Source organism: Psammomys obesus, unplaced genomic scaffold (assembly GCF_907164565.1).
Source record: "Psammomys obesus unplaced genomic scaffold, mPsaObe1.curated_primary_1811, whole genome shotgun sequence".
NCBI lineage: Eukaryota > Metazoa > Chordata > Mammalia > Rodentia > Muridae > Psammomys > Psammomys obesus.
This window is the reverse complement of record NW_026596158.1, coordinates 3,329,745-3,352,494: the sequence shown is the minus strand read 5'-3', so window position 1 is coordinate 3,352,494 and position 22,750 is coordinate 3,329,745. Positions and strand designations below refer to the sequence as shown.

Below are 22,750 nucleotides of genomic sequence, written 5' to 3'. Positions count from 1 at the left end.
ATGAATGAATGAATGAAAGAAGCAAGCGGACCGGGCGTGGGGAAACTCCGCCTCCGCCCGTCAAGTCATTTCCTGGCAGAAGCCAGCCAAGGGACATCGCAGGCGGCCACACTTGTGCTACACAGTGGCCAGCAGAGGCCCCCAGATCCGCGGCCGCCGGCAAGGTCGCGCAGCGGGCGCGGAGGACGAGGCGGGGCGGGGCGGGGCGGAGGCGTGACCCGGGGGGCGGGGCGGAGCGCCTGCGCCATAAAGGCTGCTGCGCGCCCCGCTCCGGCTTGCTGCGCGCTGCCGCTCTTCCTTCCTTCCTTCCTTCCTCTCTGCGCACGTCCAGCTCCGTGAAGCTCTCGGGTCCCGCCATGGCCGCGCTCACCCGGAACCCGCAGTTCCAGAAGCTGCAGGAATGGTACCGGGCGAACAAGAACGAACTCGACCTGCGCAAACTTTTCGGGCAGGATCCGCAGCGCTTCAGTCAATTCAGGTGCGCGCGCGTGGTGGGGCCCCGGGGGTTCCTGGGACCCTCCAGCCGCCCCCGCGGGGCCCAGGCCGGGGCCACACTTTGTCCTTGACGCCTCCTTGCAGTGGGTACGTGGGACCCGCGTGCTCGCCAGAGGGCCGGAGCTGCTTAGTCATGCGGAGGCCCCTCCGCGGGGACCCCTCCGTCCCTTCGCCCCCGCCTCCCAGCCCCAGCCATTTGAGAAGGGATTTCTTACCACCCTGAGGAGGAGGAGGAGAGGAGGAGCAGCCCTTGCTGCTGGCACGACCGGCAGGAGAGAGCTGTCCCCTCCCATCTGCACCTAGTGGGCTTTGGTCGGGCAGGGTGGGAAGGCTGAGATTTCCCGGGAGCCACGGTGTAAAAATAGTGCCGGGGAGGCGAGATGCAGAGGCCAGAGAGACCCGTGGACGACTGCGAAATAGAGGGGAGAATCGGGGGACTCTCGCGTGTGGCTATGCCTTGTCACTGATGCCGGGAGGCCAGGGACACGAGATGGCCACCTGTGGTTCGTCACTGGAAGTCCCTGATACCTCTGCATGGGTGTTCCCTAGTAAGTTGGAGACGTGGAGGATGGAGGGGGAGGGGCAGCTCTGGTTCTGCAAGGCGGCTGCACCCTCCTTGATCCACACCAGGCTCCTAGCCCGGGGTCTGCCTGCCTCTTGGTTCTGTGGCACTGAAGTGCTGCAGGTCTGCCTTTGTGGCCAGGCAACAGGCACTGCCACCGGGGTGTGACCGGCCGGCTGTGCATCCTCCTGCAGCTTGGACCTCAACACCAACCATGGGCATATTCTGTTGGACTACTCCAAGAACCTTGTGAACAAGGAAGTGATGCAGATGCTGGTGGACCTGGTAATGGACCTGATCTTGGATTCGGGTGTGGGGGTTGTTTTGGGTTGTGGGTCCACGATTGGTGTGGCATCCCGGGGATCTCCAGGGCGTGGGCTGTCAGAGTGTGCTGTCTGAGCACACTCCTCAAAGGCAGTGGGAAAGGAAAACAGGCTGGGACCATCTGTCCGCCTTGCCGGGGTGGGACTTGGGGGCTGGGCTTGTGATGGCCACTAGGCCTCAGTGTCTTCTCTTCCCAGGCCAAGTCCAGAGGCGTGGAGACCGCTAGGGAAAGCATGTTCAGTGGTGCGAAGATCAACAGCACCGAGGTAAGCAGGTCCAACGGACTCGGCACACCCACCGCAGGCCTCTTCCTTCCCTCTTGCTCATCAGACTGTTAGTGGCCTCAGCCTCTGTCTTCACCCTTACTCTTAAGTAATGCTTTTGCCTCATGAGCTGCTGGAGGCGTTCCTTTGGGGGCTGGTTGCAGAGCTTTGGGGTGTGACATCTCTGAGCCTGGCAGCTGGACTTGGCAAGCAAATTGGGACAGTTCCCGGTGTCTGTCCAGGGAGGGGTACAACTTAAGCCTGAAGGGAGAGGTTTGCCTAAGGCTTGCCCTGACATTTTCTTGGGGAACTTCAACGTTGATGGGTCCTTGCCGGAAGTTGTCCTGGTGTCAGCAAGAAATGTGTCAGCAAAGCCCTCCCATCTCTTTGGCAGTAAGCGGTGGGGATGAGACAAGTGTTGGAATATCTTGTCTCTGGCCTGGTTTGCATACCCACACTGTTCTCAGTCTCTGGCTTACTCTTTTCTAGGAAATGATACTGTTTTCTTGAATGGTCTGACTGCCACTCCGTTGTAGGTTTTGTTTTCTGTCATTTCATTGATTCACATCATGTACCCCAAATCCCACTCATCTCCCTGTCTCTTCCTATCTGCCTTTCTCCCTTGCAACCTCCCCTGCAAAAGAAAGCAAACAAGCAAAAAAAAAAAAAAAAAATCAATGTCTGTTTTTTTGAATTTTATTTCTAATTTTGAGTGTGTGGGTTTGTGCACATAAACGCAGGCACCTTGTCAGATGCGCCTGGAGATGGTTGGAGCTGCCCATTGTCGTGCTGTGCTGTGGGAATTGAAGCCTTATTTATTTATTTTTTTGGTTGTTGTTGTTTTTCAAGACAGAGTTTCTCTGCGTAGCCTTGCCTGTCCTGGCACTCACTCTGTAGACCTGGCCTCAAACTCACAGAGATCTGCCTGCCCCTGCCTCCTGACTGCTGGGATTGAAGGCGTGTGCCACCATCCTGGCAAGTATGTGCTCTTAACTGCTGAGCCATCTCTCCAGCCCCGTTCTTTTCCCATGTGAGGCGTCTGAGGCCTAGAGGGCAGAGGTGCCCTTATAAACAGCTGGGCATGCACTGCTGGGCTTGCGTGAGGGAGGCTGCAGTCCAGGAGGGCTTCCTGTGGGGGGTGCATTTGCTTCAGGAACATGGGGAGGAGTGGGACTAGATGGGGCATGTGGGCTGGCCTCAGGCCCTCCCACCCACAGGGAAGCTCTCCTCAGATGGCCGTGGTTCCCCTGGCTACCCGGGACCTTTACACCAGCTTCCTTCCAAGATTGCTGTTGTCTTTAGCTCCACGGGCCCTTTTGCCCTCGTGACCGGGTGAGCTGCTTGGCACCCGTGGCAGACTTCAGTTCTGGGTTAGTGTGTGAAGGTTGTGGCAGGGAGGCTGTTTGGTGAGGGGGGGGGGGGGGCTTCTGCTGCCTGCCTTGCCTCACATCCTGAGGCCTCGGGACGTTTTTTCAGAAGGTGCCACAAACAAGGAGTTCTGTCATCAGGATGGCTGAGGTTACGTTAGCCCACCGAAGGGGCGTAGTCAGGCTTTTCATGCCCTGGGTCCCTCGGGGGCTGTTTTAGGCATGCTCGGGCCCTGCTGTATCTGCTTCTGACTGTCCACAGCCTGCGAGCTGGGCACAGGATTTCCCGTGCTCAGTCCTAGGGTAGCTCTCCCTCCCAAAGCATGAAATAAGTTGTCTGTAAAAGATGGTGGTGTTCATGGATGCCTGGACCCATTGGTCCGGTGCGGGGCCTGAACTACCCAGACTCTCGGGCCTGTGGTAGTTCCTCATTCTCTGGCCTTCGTCTCTAGAATCGGGCAGTGCTCCATGTGGCCCTTCGGAACCGATCCAACACACCCATTATGGTGGATGGCAAAGACGTAATGCCAGAGGTCAACAAGGTTCTGGACAAGATGAAGGCCTTCTGCCAGGTAAGCTGATGCGTAGCCTTTGGCCACGATTATGTGTTCAGGTTTCTGGCTCTGCTGCAGCCTCAGGTGGTGGTGACCTGTGTGCTTGCTGACCCTGGCCGGCATCTCTGCCGAGACCTGAATTTCCCTCAGAGTGAGCGTGCTCTCTTCATTTTCCAAGGCCCGGGACTGCACGTGTGCACCGCCACAACCTGTTGCATGGGTGGAAGTGGCTGGGTGTGTGTGTGTGTGTGTGTGTGAAACTCGAGGCTTTTCATGATAGGAAAACACTTTACCAACTGAGTTACATTCCACCCCTCCCCACACAGCTAATTTACACTGAAAATGATGTAAACGTGTCCCTGGTCAGTATCAATGCGTATAGCCACACCATACACATAGCCCTTTGTCTCCCTTCCTTTGTTTTACACAGGGTCTGTGTAGCCCGAACTGGCCTCTGTAGCCCCGTTGTACTCACAGAGATCCTTCTGCCTCTGCCTTGCTAGTTGTGGGATTAAGGTTGCGTCACACGGTGCCCAGCTGACCTCCACTTCTGTGTGTTTGTGGGGCAGGAGGCGGTGTGGGATGTCTGAGAGACCAGCTGAGTTTACCAACATAAACATTGTGGCCTCAGTGCGTCTCCCAGGGTGATCCTGCAAGTGCTGGCAGGTGTGGGGTGGTGCGTGGGCCCCGGGGGTGTGTGCTTCGTGTCTCTGCGTGGGTCGGGTGTGCTGAGAGAGTGACCGTCTAGGCAGCTGGGATCCCTCTGGGCTCGTGCCTGAGGGATCCCACAGCTCGTGCATGTGGCTGGTCAGAGTCCGCTGCTGGCCTTGGCCAAGAGCCATTTTCAGACCTGAAAGTGACATTGGCATCGATCTCGAAAGGCCTGGCGCCACCTGGATGCAAGGCTTCCCGGGGCGAGGGAGGCTGGGGATCCCTGGTGGGGCTCTGGATCTCCGAGTGTCCCCGAGGTGAAGTGTGGGAAGAAGGGCATCCCCAGCGGCTGGGCTGGCCAGTCTCCACCACCGCTGGATGACACTCCCCTAAAGCTGGCTGAGGGATCGGCTGACTCAGAACGAGTAGGTATTTTTAGTTCAAAATAGGCAACGTGGTATGGTGGGTCGTGCCCGGAATCCCAGCACTTGGGAGCCTGAAGTAGGATTGCCAGTCTCCGGCTGCACGGGGAGAGCCTACCTCAAGTCACAAAGCCCAGTGAACAAGCAAACGCTAACCGGTGGCGTTCCCACTGAGGAATTCTACTTCCTGTGGCTGCCCCTCTTAAAAGTGAATAATATAGTCAGGCACAGTGGTACACGCCAATGGTCCCAGGAGTGGAGAAACTGAGGCGGGAGAGCCTCAAGTCAGCGCCGGCAAGTCTGGCATGAGACAGGCAAGCACTTGTAAAGAGAAATGGGAACGACTTGAAGTAATGCCTATGCCAGTTATTCTGACCGGTTGCTTAATCCATGCATGAGAATTTCACACTATCTTACGAATTACCAATACATGTTATCTAGCAATTGAAAATGTACAGGAAACAAGAAAACAACCACCAAAGGCAAATCTGCTCTCGTTTATCAGGATTGTCAGTCCCTGTGGCGCTGGCTGTATTGTCCTGTTGTACTGTTTATTATATACCAGAAAGTTGCCAGATGCTGTCTTAGTCAGGCGTGGTGGCATGCCTCGTCCTCTCAGCACTCAGGAGGCTGATGCAGGAGGATGACGTGTCTGGGGCCAGCCTGAGGTAACAGTGGTGACACTATTTCTAAAGACAGTGGCATGTGTCTGTCCTAAAGCCTTGTCTACCCAAAGAAAGGATGTGTGAACTTACATTAAAAAAAAAAAAAAGAGTTTTTCTCTCAATACTCAGGGAGGCAGAGGCAGGTAGATCTCTGAGTTCGAAGCCAGCCTGGTCTACAGAGGGAGTCCAGGACAGCCAAGGCTACACAGAGAAACCCTGTCTTGAAAAAAAAAAACAACAACACAATGAGTTTCTCTTTTAATGTGTGTGTGTGAGGGGAAGCGCTTGACTGTGAGAGTCAGAAGATGGAGTATCTTTTTGGGGAACCGCGGCCGGGCTCTGTGGTTAAGAGCACTGGCTGCTCTTGCAGAAGGCCCCGGTTCAGTTGCCGACACTCAGTGCATCTGTCACAACCACCTGTACGCACTTCCACTTACAGTGGACCCATGGCCGCCCTCTGACCTCCGGGCACCAGACACACCCGGGGTGCTCATACGTGTATGGAGGCAGAAACAAGGGTACAAGTGGAAATCTAGAAACCCCATGAGACTATTACTGTTTATTTCCGCTTCTGGAATTGACAGGGCATTCATTTTCCATGCCTGCTTTTTTTTTTATTTTCTGTTTCGAGACAGAGTAGCCCTGTTTGGCCTGGATCTGAGCTATCTGCACGCTAACATCTGTGCTGGTTCATACCTGTCGCCTCAGCGTTTGGGAGGCTGCAGGGGAATTGCCTTGAGTTCAAGGCCAGCCTGGGCTTCAGTGTCAAACCCTGTCTTAAAAAAGCAGACAGAGTTCCAGCACTCACTCTCTCAGAACTTGTTTTTTTTTTTTTTTTTTTTTGAGACAGGGTTTCTCTGTGTAGCCCTGGCTGTCTCCGACTTTGTAGACTGGGCTGGCCTCAAACTCAGAGAGATCTGCCTGTCTCTGCCTCCCAAGTGCTGGAGTCAGAGGCGTGCACCTCCGCGCCTGGCTCTCCGGAGGTCTTATATATTCGTTACGATAGCAGGTGGAAGCTGAGGAAGGCACACACAAGCCTGCGCTCCCTTCCGTGCAGCTCCGAGTGCCACCCCTCTAAAGTTAAAGGTGGGTGTGGAGGCCTCCAGCAGAGGCGCAGGCGCACTGCTGCTGTGACCACTTTACACGGGGAAAATGAAGGCAGAGGTTACTAGTCCTGTTGCTCTGGTTGGATGTTTGGTGGTTGGTTGGTTTTTGAGGCGTGTGCCACCACGGAGCTGAGGCTGGTCTGGAGCACCTGATCCCCATCTTTCCTCTGCTTCCATCTCCGGAGTGCCGGGAATACAGGCACGCACCACCGTGCCAAGCTGGTTGATGCACTTGTGTGATCCAGCAGACAGGACGCAGCTGGTAGTCGATGAGTTCGTTCGCAAGGCTTGGGAGCGACTCTTTAAGGCCCTTGGCCTCCCGTCTCTCGTTTTCTCCGGGTAAAATACGGCCTGTGCTTATAGCTGCTTGGTTTTCTCAGCCTCCTGCTGTCTGTGGCAATACGAGTGTCCATAGGTCTCTTACGTATGTAACGTACCTGCTACGCTTAGCACTGTTCAGTTCACGCAGATACATTTTCAGACACTGTAGTTCTTACAGAAGCTTAGTGAGACTCCATAAGAGGCTTATCATGGGGTGTCCGTCTGCTGGCTGTATGCAGCTAAATATATAACTATATATCATATATTTAAACAGTATTAAAATATATTTAATATTAAATATATTAATATCTATGAATATTATGAGTAATTATATTATCTATTATATATTAAATATACAATTGTATATTATATACTATATTATATGTAGTTATGTAATTTTATATTATATGCCACATTATATATTTCATAGGTAATATAAAATATATTATGTTATTTATTCAATTTATAATTGTATATTAGATACTGATTATATGGCTATAAAGTTTTATGTTGCATCTATGTTATGTAATATGTAGCTATGTAATAGCTATTGAAAACTGTTATTCCCACATCTATTTCCTTGCACATGGATGTGCAGGGGCCACAGTGCATGAGTTCAGAATACAGCTTGTGGTCGTCGGTTCCCCGTGAATGAACTCAGCAGGTCGGGCTTGGCAGAAGGCACGGGCTCACTGATGACCTTTGCTTCTGAGCCCACGGAGATGCTGCCGTGGTGCCGCCTGAGAACCGTGTGTCTGACTGGTTGTTTGCATCTGCCTTAACCTCTCCCTGAAGTCTTAAGGGGTCTTTGTAGACAGGGTCGCAGTTAGCCCGTACGAACACGACCTTGAACGGCTGGTCTCCTGCCTTTGGAATGCTGGAATTAGAAGTTCGGGCCACCATGCCCGGTTTATCCAGTGCTTGGGGTTGAACGGGCCTCGTACATGCTAGGCAAGCGCTCTGTTAACTGAGCTCCATTCCTAGCCCAGCAAAGGTTTTCTTTGTTTGTTTAATTTTCGAGGCAGGGCTTCTCTCCATAGCTCTGGCTATCCTGGAGCTCATTTTGTAGGTCAGGCTCATAGAGGTCTGCCTGCCTCTGCCTCTGCCTCTGCCTCTGCCTCTGCCTCTGCCTCTGCCTCTGCCTCTGCCTCTGCCTCTGCCTCTCAGGTGCTAGGAGTTAAAGGTGTGAACCCAGCTTGGAAACAAAGGAGTTTTAAAAATAGATTTATTTTGTTTTAGTTGTCTGTATTTGTGTGTGTGGGTGTGTGCACGTGACTGTAGGTGCTAGTGGCCTGAAGAAGGCGTCATTCTTTGCGGCCTGTGGCCACTGTGACCCACCAGTGTGGTTGCTGGGTACTGAACCCAGGTCGTCGGCAAGAGCAGCCAGTGCTCTTAACCTCCAAGCTGATTCTCCAGCCCCAACAGCGTGTTTGAGCTCCATTCTTAGCTTCATCTTTTGACTTTGCTTGTGGGAGTTTCCTGTATTTGATCTTTCCCACAGCTCCAAGTTATGTTTCTACCCTGATTTTTTTTTTTTTTTTTTCTGCGGATAAGGGAAATTTCTGTTTGTTTACTTGTTTATTTGTTTATTTTTTTACTTGTTTGTTTGGTTGGTTGGTTGGTGGTTTTTCTCCGTAGCTCTGGCTGTCCTGGAACTCACTCTGTAGACCAGGCTGGTCTCAAAATCATGAGATCCACCTGCCTCTGCCTCCTGATTACTGGAATTACAGGCATGTACCATTATTAAGCCTGGCCTACAAAAATTCTTTTTTCCTACAATTTCCAGCAACATTTTCCTACCTTTTTTAAGAAAAAAAGTTTTTTCATATATTACAACTGCAGCCTAACCTCTCCCCAGTCTCTCTCCCAACCTTCTCTCTTCCCCAGATCCAATCCATCCCCTCCTCCCCTCAGAAAAAAGCAGGCCTCCCAGGGACATCAACCAAACATGGCAAAACAAGCTATAGTAAGACCAGGCATGTCCCGTCACGTCGAAGCCAGACAGGGCAACCTAGTAGGAGGAAAGGGTTCTCATAGTGGTCCTGCCCTTTCTTTAAACCCATACCAACAACCTCAGGGCTGTCTAATCATTTTTAGCGTTTCCCTAACCCTTCCAACTGTCAGAGTGTTAGGTTTGTTGTTTTGCTGGTTTGTTTAGAGACAGAGTGGACTCAGACAGCCCAGCCTCCCAGGCGCTGCTGTTCCAGGCATGAGCTACTACACCCAGTTCATTTAGCTTTCGGATATTTAATTTCCTGTGTTGCGGGTGTTTTGCCTGTGTATGTCTCTGCAGTGTGTGCGTGTATGTATCCAGTGCCCACTGAGGCTCGAGGAGGGAGGTAGATCCCCTGGGGCCGGAGTTAGATGGTTGTGAGCCTCCCCTGTGGGTGCCGGAGGTTGAATCTGGGTCCTCTGGAAGAGTGGCCAGCTCTGTCACCTGCTGAGCTATCTCTAGCCCCTTGCTCGGGTTTTGACAAGGACCGGATCCTGTGACTTGCATCATCGGTCCTTTATCATTGTGTGGGAATCACAGCAGAACTTGTCTCACCACAGCAGTGAGCACAGTTATGCCATCGTGTCTCTGGCCAAAAGTTCTATTTATTTATTTATTTTGGGGACAGGGTTTCTCTGTGTAGCCCTGGCTGTCCTGGACTGACTTTGGAGACCAGGCTGGCCTGGAACTCACAGAGATCCCCCTGCCTCTGCCTCTCTGAGTGCTGGGGTTAATGGCGTGTGCCACCAGGCCTGGCTCCACATTGCTCTTGTTTGGGTGGGTCTGTTGTGGTAGTCACTGTCGGCCCGTCCTGCAGTTCTCTGAAGGTGTCAGTTCTGGAAGATTCCATGAATGGCAAGTTGGTTGGTACTGCCTGTTGGAAGGAATCCTCAATTCATTTCCACATGGATGGGCTTCCTCATGGGCCTGAGTGTTCTCACCACGTGGTCCATGGACTTTAAAGAGAGAAGCCAGAAGCTGAAGGATGCTCCTGTGTGTAAGAGCTCTGGCTGCTCTTCCCGAGAATCCTGACTCAGTTCCCAGCGCCCATGCGGCAGCGCACGGCCCTGTGACTGCACTTCTGGGGGATCTGTTGCCCTCTTGTGGCCTCCACAGGCACTGCATGCATGGGATACACAGATGGACGCTACATGTGGGAAAACACTCACGCACATGAGATAGAATAAATGGATAAATGGGGAGGGGGTCAGAGAGCAAAGCAGAGGCTGTTGGGACTGAGCTTTCCCATTCACATAGGGCCATGATGACAGTGTCCTTGCTATCAAGGCCAGGTAGGAACGCTCCGGGGGCTGTACCGGGATCGGGAATCATTTGCAAGCATCTGGACATGGCAACGTAGGTTGCCACCCCAGCAACCAGGAGACTGAAACAGGCTGGGATTGCCAGTACACGGTCCGTGGGGGCTGTACTCATAGTAAGCTTCCGTCTCAATGCCACGTGGGCTGGGGGTTCAGCTCAGTTTGCCGAGTGTGTGCGCAGCCTAGGACATGATCCAGAAGAGTTGGTCTCTGTCTAAGAGTCCAGCCTTGTTTCAGAATTCCTGCTAGCCTCACTGTGAGATTACCATAATAATTTATTTTTATCTATGTGCGTTATTGTTTTTCCTGTGTGCCTGTCTGTGTGAGGGTGTCAGATCCTGGAGTTATAGACAGTTGTGAGCTGCCATGTGGGTGCTGGGAATTGAACCCGGGTCCTCTGGAAGGGCAGTCAGTGCTCTTAACTGCTGAACCACGTGAGATCACTACGAGTCCCGCTTTGGCGACGAGTACGTACAGGCCATTTGGTAGGGAATGTGTTCACGCAGAGAATGGTCTACAGTAGCCGTGCTTTTGGTCTCTGAGCGAGTTTATTAAGTATGTAACAGGCAGATAACAAACATCATCAGATCAGGTGCTCACAACCTCCCGCAGAACAACTGCTTAGCCCAGCTGGTTGAGCAAGCGAAATAACACTGTCAAAGCAGCTGCTTGACACCCAGCAGAAATGCTCGGGGGCCCGCAGAAGTGGCTGCCGAGGGTTGCTAGTGAGAGACTTCGGGGCACTTCTGCTTTCTGTGTGTGTGTGTGTGTGAGAGAGAGAGAGAGAGAGAGAGAGAGAGAGAGAGAGAGAGAGTTCCTGTGTGTATTTATGTGCACCGAACGCATGCCTGTTGCCTCTGGAGGTCAGAAGAGGTCATCAGGTCTCCTGGAACCTGAGTCATGCGTGTTGTAAGCTGCTCTGGGTGCTGGGACCAGAACCACGGTCCTCTGGAAGAGCAGCCCATGCTCTTAACCCTCGAGCCATCTCTCCAGCCCTGTGCAGGCATTTTTATGCCATGAGGTAAACAAGTGGCCTCTTCTTTCTGTCTCAGAGTTTGGAGGCCAGCCTGCCTCGGGACAGAGGGTCCCTAGAAATAAACCTTCGGGAGTCTAGGACAAGGAAGCCCCGTGTGCTCCCAGAGTCTGTTTAAACAGTGTGCCGAGGTTGTACCAGGATAGCGTGTGTCACAGAATGTGACAGGGATCTGGTCCTGTGACCTCCAGAGACCCTGAGAGGGCCCGGTTAGTTGTCACCTACCTAAGTGACATTTCTGAGCTGTGCCTTTGGGTTAACACATTTTTCTGTCTTTGCCAGCGGGTCCGGAGTGGCGAGTGGAAGGGGTACACTGGCCAGTCCATCACGGACGTTGTCAACATTGGCATCGGAGGCTCTGACCTGGTGAGCGCCTGGCTTGCCCTGGGATGGGGTGATGGGTGATGGGTGGGGGCAGGCGCTTGCTGGAACCTTGCCCTCTGTCCCGGCAGGGACCCCTCATGGTGACAGAAGCTCTCAAGCCGTACTCCACAGGAGGTCCTCGAGTCTGGTTTGTGTCCAACATCGATGGAACCCACATTGCCAAAACACTGGCCAGCCTGACCCCCCAGTCTACCCTGTTTATAATCGCCTCCAAGGTAGGGACAGGGGTGGGGAGGTCGGGTGCATTGCCCTGGACACTTGAGTCTCAGGATGGATTCTGAGTGCATAACACAGCTGCCTTCGTTCCCGTGGCAGCAAATGAGGTTTACCTAATAAAAGCCTGAGGCTGTTCCATTTGGACCCTTGTCATTAGCCACAGCCATTTGCTCATGTGATCTTTTCTTCTGTGTGTGTGTAACTGCTGACTGAACTCGGGGTTTCACACGTGTGAGCCAGGCCCCCTATCACTGAACCACAACATAACAGCCGATTATATTGAGACAGGCCCTCTCTGAGTTACTCAGCAAGCCTTAACTTCACACTGTTGTCAGGCACACCTTGAACTTTTGATCCTCCTGCCTCAGCTGCTCAAGTAGATTACAGACAGGTCCCTGTCACTAACATGTCTGTGATACTCTTTCTTCTTTTTTGGTTGTGACAGGGTTTCTCTGTGTAGCCCTGGCTGTCCTGGAACTCTGTCTGTAGGCCAGGCTGCCTTCGACCTCGGAGATCTGCCTGCCTCTGCCTCCTAAGTGCTGAGTGGTATTTCCTTCCTAAGAGATCAGTCTGTTCCCTTCTCTTTCCCTCCCTGCTTTCCTCTTATCCCTCCCTTTTCAGGGTTTTGAGACAGAGTTCTTTTATAGCTGAGTGTAGTCTCCTGAGCACTGGGAATGCAGGTGGGTGCCCCCACACCTGGCACCTTGTGCCTTTCTGATTTCTAGGCCCTGGCCTGATAATGGAAGGGTTTATTATTGTTGAGGGTCGGTGGGATGGTTCGGCAGGTAAAGGGTCCTGCCACCAAGCCAGGTGACCTGAGTTTGACTCTGGGACCCTTATGGTAGGACAGAATTATTCCCCAAAAGCTGTCTTAATGTCTGCCACTTGTGCATGGCACCGTTATGCCTACACACACACACACACACACACACACACACACACACACACACACACGTGAAATAAACGTAATAAAACTGAAAAATATAATTCCATCTGAATTGTGAGATTCAGCCTAGGGTGACCTGGTGACCTGAGCCCAGAGTGTGCTCAGTCTGGGAGGTCCCCGGCCTCTGGCTGCCCATTTGGGTTGGCGTTTGAGTGGGGTTCTTCCACCCCTGGCTGTGACTGCTAGGCTGATAGCCTGGCGCTGCCCGCGCTGCCGCGGCACGTATGTTCATGTCAGCCTGTGGGGAGTGTTGCTGAATGTGTCCGTCGTCCCCTCCCTCCCCCTCGCTCACCAGGGCGGCCTCTGCAGCCAACCCTGAAGTGGGCCTTGCGTTCTGTTGCAGACCTTCACCACCCAGGAAACCATCACCAATGCGGAGACCGCAAAGGAGTGGTTTCTCCAGTCAGCCAAGGATGTGAGTGGCTGCTGGCTCTCCTGGCTGGGGGGGGGGGGGGGGGTGGGGGTGTCTGAGTTTTCCCATGGGTGAGGTTGGGGGGGTGCGTGTCCTGTGCTGCTCTTTTCTCCCTCCCTTCCTCTCTCAGTAAAGCCCTGTCTGCTAAAGGTGGAAGCAGGAGGAGGCCTTTCTGGTTCCTCCCTTTATAGCCTTGGCTTTCTGGCCCCGGGCTTAAGCGGGACCGGGACCTGCTCTAACTGGCTAAGAGCCCTTTCTTCCATTCATTCATTTTTTTTTCTTTTCTTAAGATTTATGTGTTTATTATTTATACAATATTCAGCCTGAATGTGTGCCTGCAGGCCAGAAGAGGGCACCAGATCTCATTACAGGTGGTTGTGAGGCACTATGTGATTGCTGGGAATTGAACTCAGGACCTTTGGAAGAACAGCCAGTGGTCTTAACCTCTTGAGCCATCTCTCCAGCCCCTATTCATTTATTTTTAATAAATTGACTGAGGATCCTTTCTTCAAGTCTCTTTCTCTTTGGGTCAACTCTGCTCCCAGGGACCACACCCGTTTTACACTGGGGGACCATTTTACTCCTGGTTAGTGTGCCTTTGAGCGGGGGATGGGCAGCCTGGCTTGTGGCCCTTACACAGCTTTTTTGTTGGTGTTGGTTTTTTGTTGTTTGTTTTGTTTATTTTTTTTGATTTGTGACACGGTCTCGCTAATGGAGTCCAGGCTGGTCTTGAGCCCATGGCAGTCCTCCTGCTTCAGTCTCCTGAGCATTAGGGTTAGTCATGTGCCATGTCTACCTGCCTGTCTTGACCTTGACCTTCTGTGGGCTTCTTTAACAGCCTCGGGGCCAAAGAGAGAGAGGGAATAGTGAGCTCTGTGTAGAATGTGGTTTTCTCCAGCGATGGGGCCTCCCCGCTCTGGGATAGGATTGGAATAATCTGCTTCTGTCTCTTGTAGCCATCTGCAGTTGCAAAGCACTTCGTCGCCCTGTCTACGAACACGGTAAGTGTCGTGGTGCCCTGCACGTGGCGTCCTGCAAGCCCTCGTGGGATAGCCCAGGCCTCGAGAAAACACAGGCCTCCCGAGTCCACCAGGCTCAGCTCCCTGACTCGGGCCAGCGTCACGGCTGCTGGATAGCGGCTCACTGAGAGCCGGCGGCCTTCCGTGCTGTCCCCAGTGATCGTGGTGTCCTACCCATCGCCAGGCCAGGCTGCTGGCACCATCCACACGTCTCCCACACGATGTGCAGGCTGGATCTTGCTCTTCCTAAAGTTGTTAGGCCTGGTAAACGAATGTGCCTTTTGTTTTTGTTGGGACAGTTTCTCTGTTTAGCCTTGACCTCAGGTTCACAGAAATCCACCTGCCTCTGTCTCCTGAGGGCTGGGACTAAAGGCGTGCGCCACCACTGCTCAGCTTTTTTTTTTTTTTTTTAATCTATGTATTTTCTTTTATGTGCGTGTTTTACATGTTTGTGCACTGCATGCCTGCCAGGTGCCCACGGAGGAGGAAGGCATTGGCTTTTCCGGAAATGGAAGGAGATGATGTAAATCAATCACCCTACTGGGAACTGAACCTGGGTCTCCTGCCAGAGTAGGGACTTTTGACCATTGAGTCACCTTTCCAGTTCTGAATGTAACTTTTGTTTTTTAGTTAATAAATTATTATTTTGCAGCTGTGTGCACCCATGCTAGGTCTGTGTGGCCACACACAGTGGAGGTCAGAGGACAGCCTTGTGGAGTGGTTCTCCACTGCCCCCTTTATGTGGGTTCTTGGGTGGTCTCTAGGCTTACACAGCACGTGCCTTTACCGTGAGCCATCTTGCTATCCCTGAATGTGAACCTTTTGACAGGGACTGACTAGCTGAGGCTCTCCTGGATGGCCCCCAGACCCACTGAGATCCACCTGCCTCTGCCTCCTGAGTGCTGGGATTAAGGCCTTTGCTGCATTGCCTGGTGTGACTTTTTTTTTTAATGGTTTATTTTCTTTTTAATTGTGCTGGGGGAGGGGTATGTGCATGCATGAGCCCTCGGGGCCCAGAAGAGGATTTTGGATTGTCTGCAACTGGAGTTTGCAGTTGGTTATGAGCTGCCTGATGTCTGTGCTAGGAGCCAGACTTGGGTCTGACACAGACTGTGTGTGTTCTTAACTGCAGCACCCCAGATGTGGCCTCTTGTCACCTCTGTGTGAGGTGACAAGAAGGGGAGCCCAGAATGTGCCTGCTAGCTCACAGATGGCCCGGCCTTGAGCCTCTCTGAGGTGGGGCATGCTCCACATGGCTCAGCCAGCCAGAGTGAGATCTACTTTAGAAAGCCCAGCAGCTGTGAACTTGAGCCCTGCCATGTGGCGTGGTGCTGGGCACACCAGTGGCAGAGCTGGGAACCGCGAAGCACACCTAGGCTCTTCTGACCACCCGCTGCCTCCCTCCTTGCTGCTTGCCGGCGGCCGGCAGAGCTCAGACGGTCAGCGCACATGTCCACAGAGGATAGGGATAGGCCACGTGGATTTGCCTGATGGACGGCCTGGATCCCTGAAAAGGGATGTCTCCTTAGGGGTCTCTCAGAGGGCCACCTTCAAAAGAAGAAGGTTGGGTAGTGCTCCAGGCTTCGTGGCCTGGCCTGGGGAATGGTCTCTGGGTTTGGTATGGGGCCTGGCTCTCACACCCCAAGAGGAGGTTCTGTAGGCGCAGGGGCCCCTGCTGTGTGGAAGTGAGCCAGCTTGGTGTCCAGTTCTGAGTGAGCGCTCATGGTGGTCCCTCTCCCAGCCTGCTCTGCTGGGGTTGGAAGGAAGGTGAGGGTCTGGCACCATTCCTCACCCACAGCGCCTGCTCGTGTCTCTCTTACAGACATTCCCTCATCTCTATCTCTATCTCTCTCTCTCTCTCTCTCTCTCTCTCTCTCTCTCCCTCTCTCCCCCTTTGTATTTTCCAGGCCAAGGTGAAAGAGTTTGGGATTGACCCTCAAAACATGTTCGAGTTCTGGGATGTAAGTACAGGGGCTTGGCGCGCTGTGTGCTTGGTGTGTCCTTGGCCGAGTCATGGCCGCTGAGCCAGCAGGAGGGGCCTCTGAGGTCAGGTCAGCATTTATTGAGCACTTGCTGCATGTCTGGCTGTGGGAAAGGCAGAGAGGCCTTTAGGGCGGCTCAGTCTGTGGGGAGAGTCCCCGGTTTACGTGGAGAAGCGATAGTCCCCTGGGTGCCTTCCAGCAGCACCCACTGAGGTAACCAGAGCCGCCCCTGCCCTCCGGAGGAGCCGAGGTGAGTTATTCTCAGGCATGACCTTTCTCCAGGCTTTGGCCACAGTCTATAAAGGCCAGAGGGCAGGGTAAGGCGGGTCCCGGACCTGGTGTGCTGGGAAGAGACCCACAGGGGACTTCGGGAACAGCTGGAGGGGGGCAGGGCAGCCTGCACAGCATACCCCACTTCAAATGGTAGGCCTGCATGTAGGTCACCGTGTAGGGCTGACGGGCCTGTGAACTCACCTGGAGCCAGGCTGGACTAGGAGCGGCCTTTGCTGCTGGCCTGAGCACAGTGGCGGTGTGAGGGAGGGCTGTGAAGGCTTGGCGTGGGCAGGGCCGCCGTGAGGCCACCGTGTGTGCTTTGTGAGGGTAGTGGCTGTGATGGGGCGAGGTTCCTTCTCCAACACGTCCTGGGTACATCTGAGAATGTGTTGCCCTGCGGGCCATTTTCCCACCCTGTTGCCGTGGAAGTTCTTTTCCTGATAGCATCGTTGGCTAATGGTAACCATTTTTTGAAAACTCTAAAAACAAACCCTGTTCTTCAGTGCCTAGGATCTGCATACACTCAGCAAGCACCCTACCACTGAGCTCCCCGCCCCTTTTAAAGGATTTCTGAGATAGGGTCTCTGTGTAGCCCAGGCTAACCTACAGCTCACAATGTGGCTCAGGCTGTTCTTGAACTTGAGATCCTCTTGCCTTGGCCTTGCAGGTCACCATCATACTTGGCCTAAAGCTTTTTTCTGTCAGTCTGTAGGACAGAATGATGCTGCACTGTCCCGAGCCATCCACTGTGTCTGAGTTAACTCCATCCGCTACCATCCTTGGCACACCTCCTGTGCCAGGTGACGCCCCCTGTTGGCAAACTGCATCTTCTAAGACATGTTGCCAGCCTGACAGGAGGAGGGCCCTTCTTCCTTCCTCCCTAGGTGTTGGCGCCTGAGCAGATGGGGGTCGGGGAGCAAATGGAGCAGGCTGCCCCTGCTAGCCAGCTACAGAGCCCCGAAGAGTGGGGCGTTCATTGTAACTGATGGAATGTGACAGAGAAATTCGAGTGTTGCAGGCCAGGTGTTGTAGGTGATGTTTAGGCGCAGGGAACAGGACCTCGTGGGTCAGGCCACACACACCACGGCAGCACGAGAAGGGTTGTGGTTGGCTGATGCTGAGTGGAGGTGATGGTGTCTGAGGAGCCCGGGAGCCGAGATGGTGAAGATTCTGAGTTAGTCTCTGAGGCGAGGGAACGCGACCTCTGTGCCGCACTGCCTGCAAGGTGGGCCGTCGAGGCGGATCCAGCGCAGTGTGCGTGAGTGGTGAGGCTCGGCCTGCTGCCTCTGACGTGGCGTTGCCTGCTGTGTCTGGCATCTGGGCCCAGCAGAGGCGCGCTGCTGAGCTGAAGAGTCTCGGAGCCCAGCTTGAGTCCAACATCAGAGAACCAAATTGCCCATCCGAGATTGGTGTTGCAGGTCACCTCTCTCTCGAGTGTAGGCGGAGTCTGCAAGGCCTGTGTGCTGTCATGGCGGAGATCAGAGGAGCTAGAACCAGGTCTGACAAGGAGTGAGGACAGGTACAGGTACAAAGAAAAGTACAAATGCATCTGTGACATCAGCTAGGTATGGTGTCACATCTCTGTAATCTCAGAAGGGTGGGATAGGAAGATCACAAGTTCAAGGCCAGCCTCAGCTAGATAATGAGTTCTGGGCTAGCCTGAGCTATGTAGTAAGATGATGATGATGATTTTTAAAGAAAGGGTTTCTCTGTATAGCCTTGGCTTTCTTGGACTCCCTTCATAGACGGGGCCTGCCTCTGCCTCCCAGAGTGCTGGGATTATAGGCTTGCGCCCGGCTGAGATCTTGTTTTTAAACAACCAAAAAGGAATAGTTCTAATAATTGAGGTCTGAAGGTCACATGGAAGTACTTGGCAAGTTCTTGGAAGAGGCCGGGTGAAGACGGCTGGGTGGTCCCAGATGTGTACATATTAGGGTGTCTGCTGGCTTCTGAGAAGAGATTGCCCACGTGGGGTGAGCCCAGGTCTCAGCATTTTGGCTGGCTCTTCCGATGTGTCACCGGCTGCTCTGTGTCAGCGGGCGTGTTTGGGGTGGGGTTGTGAGGAGGCCGGGAGGAGAGAGATTATAAAAGTTGAGGCATGTGGACAGGTCACACACAGGCGGGGGACCCTTGGGGGGACCTCTGTCATTAGGGTGCAGTCTGAGAGGCTCATGAAAGATAAAGCTTGGGAGACCATGGTCTTCAGGGAGACTATGACAGCTAAGTCTTCAGGCAGACTCCCGGCAGCAGGAAACTGTGAGATCAGCAAGAAGCATCTCATCTCGGGTGTGTGCTAAGATGTGGTGTCATGGCTGAGGTCTCAGGAGCTGGACTGGGACAAAAGTGACTGGGTTTCCCACTGGAACCAGAGGAGCTGGGCTAGGCCTGTGTAAGTAGAACTGTCCAGTGTGCACACTGCAAACTAAAGGTTCCGGGGTAGGAGACAGAGCTCCTTGGCAGGGTCTAGGCCCTGGGTTCAGGCCTCAGCATCACAGAGAATGGGCGGAGGGCATGGGCAAGTGGAACCAAGTGTCAGAACAGCGTGGTTAGGCCACGTGTGCCCAGTTCTGGTGGTGCACAGGTAGGTACTTTGGGGTCCCTGAGAACAAGACTGTAGATCTGGCAGGTGTGAGGGATGGAGAGCGGTGGTCCATCCAGAAGGCATTGAAGCCAGGTGTGTGCAGTAGGGCTGGCAGAAGAGGTGGCTAAGAGATAGACTTGTACTTCTTGTTCTCTCAGGTAAGGGACCGAAGGGGCTGCCAAATCCCACCTCTGCAGGACTTGGCTAAGCACAGAGGGGGGTTGTCGGGTCGCTTAGTCTGTGGAAGCAGCAGAGGTCGGCTGGTGTGAGACACCGCAGCCGGTAAATCCTTTTTCGGGTCAGTCAGGTGGAGCCAAGTAAGCAGAGCCAACGGTCGGGTGAGGCCTCAGAGCCAAATCATTGCCTGAGATGCCGTCGGGGAGAGGAAGTGAGACAAGGTAGATGGAACATGCAGATGAGTGGAGAACTAAGGGGATGTAAGTGAGGCATGAGAAGTCATAGTCAAAGCTGGGGAAGAAAGTGCATTGGGTCAGGCAGCTGGCCTGTCAGCGGTGGATGGAGAGTAAGGGCTCAGGTAGGTAGAACCAGCCAGTCAGGCATGGTCTGAAAGCTCGGAGTCGTAGGCAGGTAAGTAGCACTAGCCAGTCTGTGTGCAGTCCAACAAGCTGAGCTGGTTTTTTTTTTTTTTTTTTTTTTTTTTTTTTTTTGGCCTTCCAGGTAGGGTCTGACAAGCCATAGGCAACATCCTGCTAGGTAGTCACGCCTCATCCAGGACCGTCAGAGGAGCCAGGGTGCATACTGTACCAATAGGCAGAGCTGGTCTCCGAGAACTCACTGTGCAGCCCTGGCTGGCCTGGAACTCTCTCAGTAGACCAGGCTGGCCTAAGAACTCAGAGATCCACCGGCCTCTGCCTCCCAAATGCTGGGATTAAGGGTGTAACCACACTCGGCCTGTAAGATACAGTTTTGAACTGGGAGGATTGGGGGTGAATGCTTGGAGGTGGTAGGCTGAGCGGTTGTGTTCTGGAGGGCCATGGTCAGAGGCCCGTAGTTGATCTGCCAGGTGCAGACCACCGAGGCCTGAGGAGGTGAACACGGGTAGGTGCTGGATTCAGTCAAAGGGAGGCGTCTCTCCTGGTTCTTGGTGGTGGCAAAGCCTGAAGAAGCGTGGCTAAGGCTCAGGGAGTAGAGGCCATCCAGGGGGTTTGAGAAGCCAGGAGCCACGCTCAGGCAGAGATGACCTCTCTGCCAGAAATGCCCTGGAGAGGCAGGCTCAAATACTGGAAGGTGGCGCTGGCCAGGTGTTGTGTGGTCTGAGGACTCAAGGGCCCGGCCCAGGTGAGTAGACCTGGTCTTCCAGATGTGGACTGAGGAGCTGAGGTCAAACACAGGGCGACCGAACAGGCCTGGGAGGGGAGATCAAGAGAGGTCTGCCAGATGTGGTCTTGAGTTCAGGTTGAACTCAGGTAGGGCTGACCTGTTCAGAGAGGATTTGGGCAAAGGTAGGGTATACCTGGGCCTGTGTGGAGAAGCCCAAGGAGCCATGGCTAAGCTCATGGATTGGAGTGACTGCTTAAGTCAGACACATTGCACCGGCCCATAAAGGTGGGCAAGTCCTGTAGGCCATACAGGCTGTCTGCAAACCCTAATGTAAGTGTACGTGTATAGATACAGTCCTCTAAGCAAGGAGTTTGAGCTAGAGGCAGGGACACCCGGGGCCATTCAGGGCAGTCCGAGGAGCTTAGTTCTGGCTGGGGTGTGACAGCCTGTATTTTGAGGTAAGGTCCAGGGGTGGCTGAGTAAGTAGACAGGTCCCCTTGGGTGTGTCTCTGAGGCACAGATGCTCTTAGCGGATGAAATTGCCAGTGCTGCGGCTAAGCCCTGTTGGTGCTGGATTCGTGTGTGAGATGTGAGAAGTGGTGCAGTCTCGTTTGGAGACCACTGGAGTCAGAGCCAAGTGCCTAGAGCTCTGTCCCCACAAAGGTCCCAGGTCACTCTTACAGAGATGGGCCTGCGGCCATCGACTCAGGTGGATGGTCGAGGTGGGGCAGCCCGCAGGCTGTGTCCACTGTAGCTGGGTGCAGGGAGGTAGAGCCAGGCCTGCAGGTGACGGTGGGGTAATTTACCCAGCCTCGCCAGTCAGTCTGTGGGTCCAGGAAGAGGTGGCCGAGCCACCTGGCTTCGGGCACAAAAGTACCCCAGGCTTGTTAGGTGAAATGTGTGGGGCAGGGGCTAGCCCTGGGAGACATAATGGCTGGCCAGACCTGAGGGGTTTGGTCAGACAGAGTTGTGTAAGAGAACCACTGTGGGGCTGGTAGGATGGCTCAACAGGTTAAGACAGCTGACGATGCACGCGAGTGTGCATGAGTGTGCATATATAGACACTCGAACATATAATCAGAGTGAAATTAACAATTTTCATATGAGCCAATCATCAAGGCACATACTTCAGATCTTAGCACCCAAGAGCCTGAGCCAGTCCCGCTACCTGTCCTCAGTCAGGGGCTGTTGCGGGGAGCTGGGGCCTGTAGCCCGTCTCCTCATGGGTCTATGGTCTGAATTGCCCCAGGGATACAAATGGTACGATTTGAGGTTTAGAGCCTTGGGTCGAGACTTGTCAGCCTGAGGGCCGCTGACCACCTAATTTCAGTTCAAAAACTTGAGTCCTTTAGGCAAGATCTGAGAGCCCACGTCACCCCAACATGGTCTCTGTGACATGGTCTCTGTAGCAAAGCTCTTCCTAAAACCTGGGTCCTTCCAGATGGATCCACAGTTCATTGCTGTCTTAGCCAGAGGGATTTGGGCCACATTTCTCATTCTTTGAGTTTCGCCTGTGTAAACTTCCTGTGTTCGCTCTCTTCAGCTCCCCACGCCCAGGCTGTCCTCATCTCAGGACAGCCTCAGGGTGCTTGGGTTTTCTGTCTTCCTTTGTGCCTGGCTCTCAGACCTTGGGCCCTCTGCCCCCCTCCTTCACTCTCCGTACTTGCACCGGGCTTTTCCGGGGCCGTCTCCTCAGGCCTCCGGAAGACACATCCACACACCACAGGACCTCTAGCGGATATGTGGTCTAGCACCTCTCCTTGGCAGCTAGTGGGGTTCGCGTCCTGTGTCAGCCTGAGAGACTGGAAAGGAAGTTGCTCCCCGTCATTGCCTATGTGTTTTGGGTTTGTTGTAAGAAGAGGCTGCTCCTGCCTCAGGACTCTAGTGTCTGCCGCTCCAGAGTGCTTCCAGGTGACAGGTGCCAATCCCTCAGATCCAGACTGTTTATGATCGGTCTCAGCACCACACACCCTGGGTCTTTCCATGTCTGGAGAGGCAGTGTAGACAGAGGCAGGAAGCTGTGGGCCTCTCTGCGTCTCGGGTGGGCAAGGTAAGCACAGGTCCAAAGCTAATGATCTGTCAGTGACTGAGGGGACAGAATGGGTGCAGGTCTGAGGCTCGGAGGCTGTCAGTGTGTGAGGTGATATGGTAGGTTAGTCTCTGCCTAATTTGGACCAAGGAGGCAGAGTGGCCACAGACTCAAGGCTCTGGGTGTGTCAGTGACCAAGAAGACATGGTAGGTACAGGCCTGAGGTTCCGGATCTGTCAGTACATGAGAAGACAGGGTAGGTAGAGGTATGGAGTTCTGTCTGTCAGTGTCTGAGGAGATGGTAAGTACAGTTGTGAGGTTTTAGGTTCGTTAGTGACCAAAGAGACAGGCTAGATATAGCTGTGGGTTAGTCCTTGATAAGGAGACAGGGTAGGCACAGGTACAAGGCTGTGGCCTGTCAGTGGCGGAGGAGACAGGGTGGGCACAGGTATGAGGATCTGGTCTGTCAGTGGCTGAGGAGACAGGGTGAGCACGGGTACGAGGAGGCTCTGGTCTGTCAGTGGCGGAGGAGACAGGGTGGGCACAGGTATG

At 53.7% G+C, this 22,750-nt stretch overlaps 1 protein-coding gene across 1 annotated transcript in view; it reads left to right on the top strand.

The window, feature by feature from the left end:
- Positions 1-261: 261 nt before the first annotated feature.
- The window catches only part of Gpi (glucose-6-phosphate isomerase), a 28,081-nt gene continuing 5,592 nt past the window's right edge, over positions 262-22,750 (top strand). Inside the window, exons 1-9 of the mRNA XM_055594969.1 lie at positions 262-478; positions 1,252-1,342; positions 1,579-1,647; positions 3,464-3,583; positions 11,358-11,441; positions 11,528-11,674; positions 12,965-13,036; positions 13,990-14,034; positions 15,960-16,013. Coding sequence (XP_055450944.1) covers positions 357-478; positions 1,252-1,342; positions 1,579-1,647; positions 3,464-3,583; positions 11,358-11,441; positions 11,528-11,674; positions 12,965-13,036; positions 13,990-14,034; positions 15,960-16,013 — 804 coding nt within the window. The 5' untranslated portion in view covers positions 262-356. The remainder of the gene's footprint in view (positions 479-1,251; positions 1,343-1,578; positions 1,648-3,463; positions 3,584-11,357; positions 11,442-11,527; positions 11,675-12,964; positions 13,037-13,989; positions 14,035-15,959; positions 16,014-22,750) is intronic.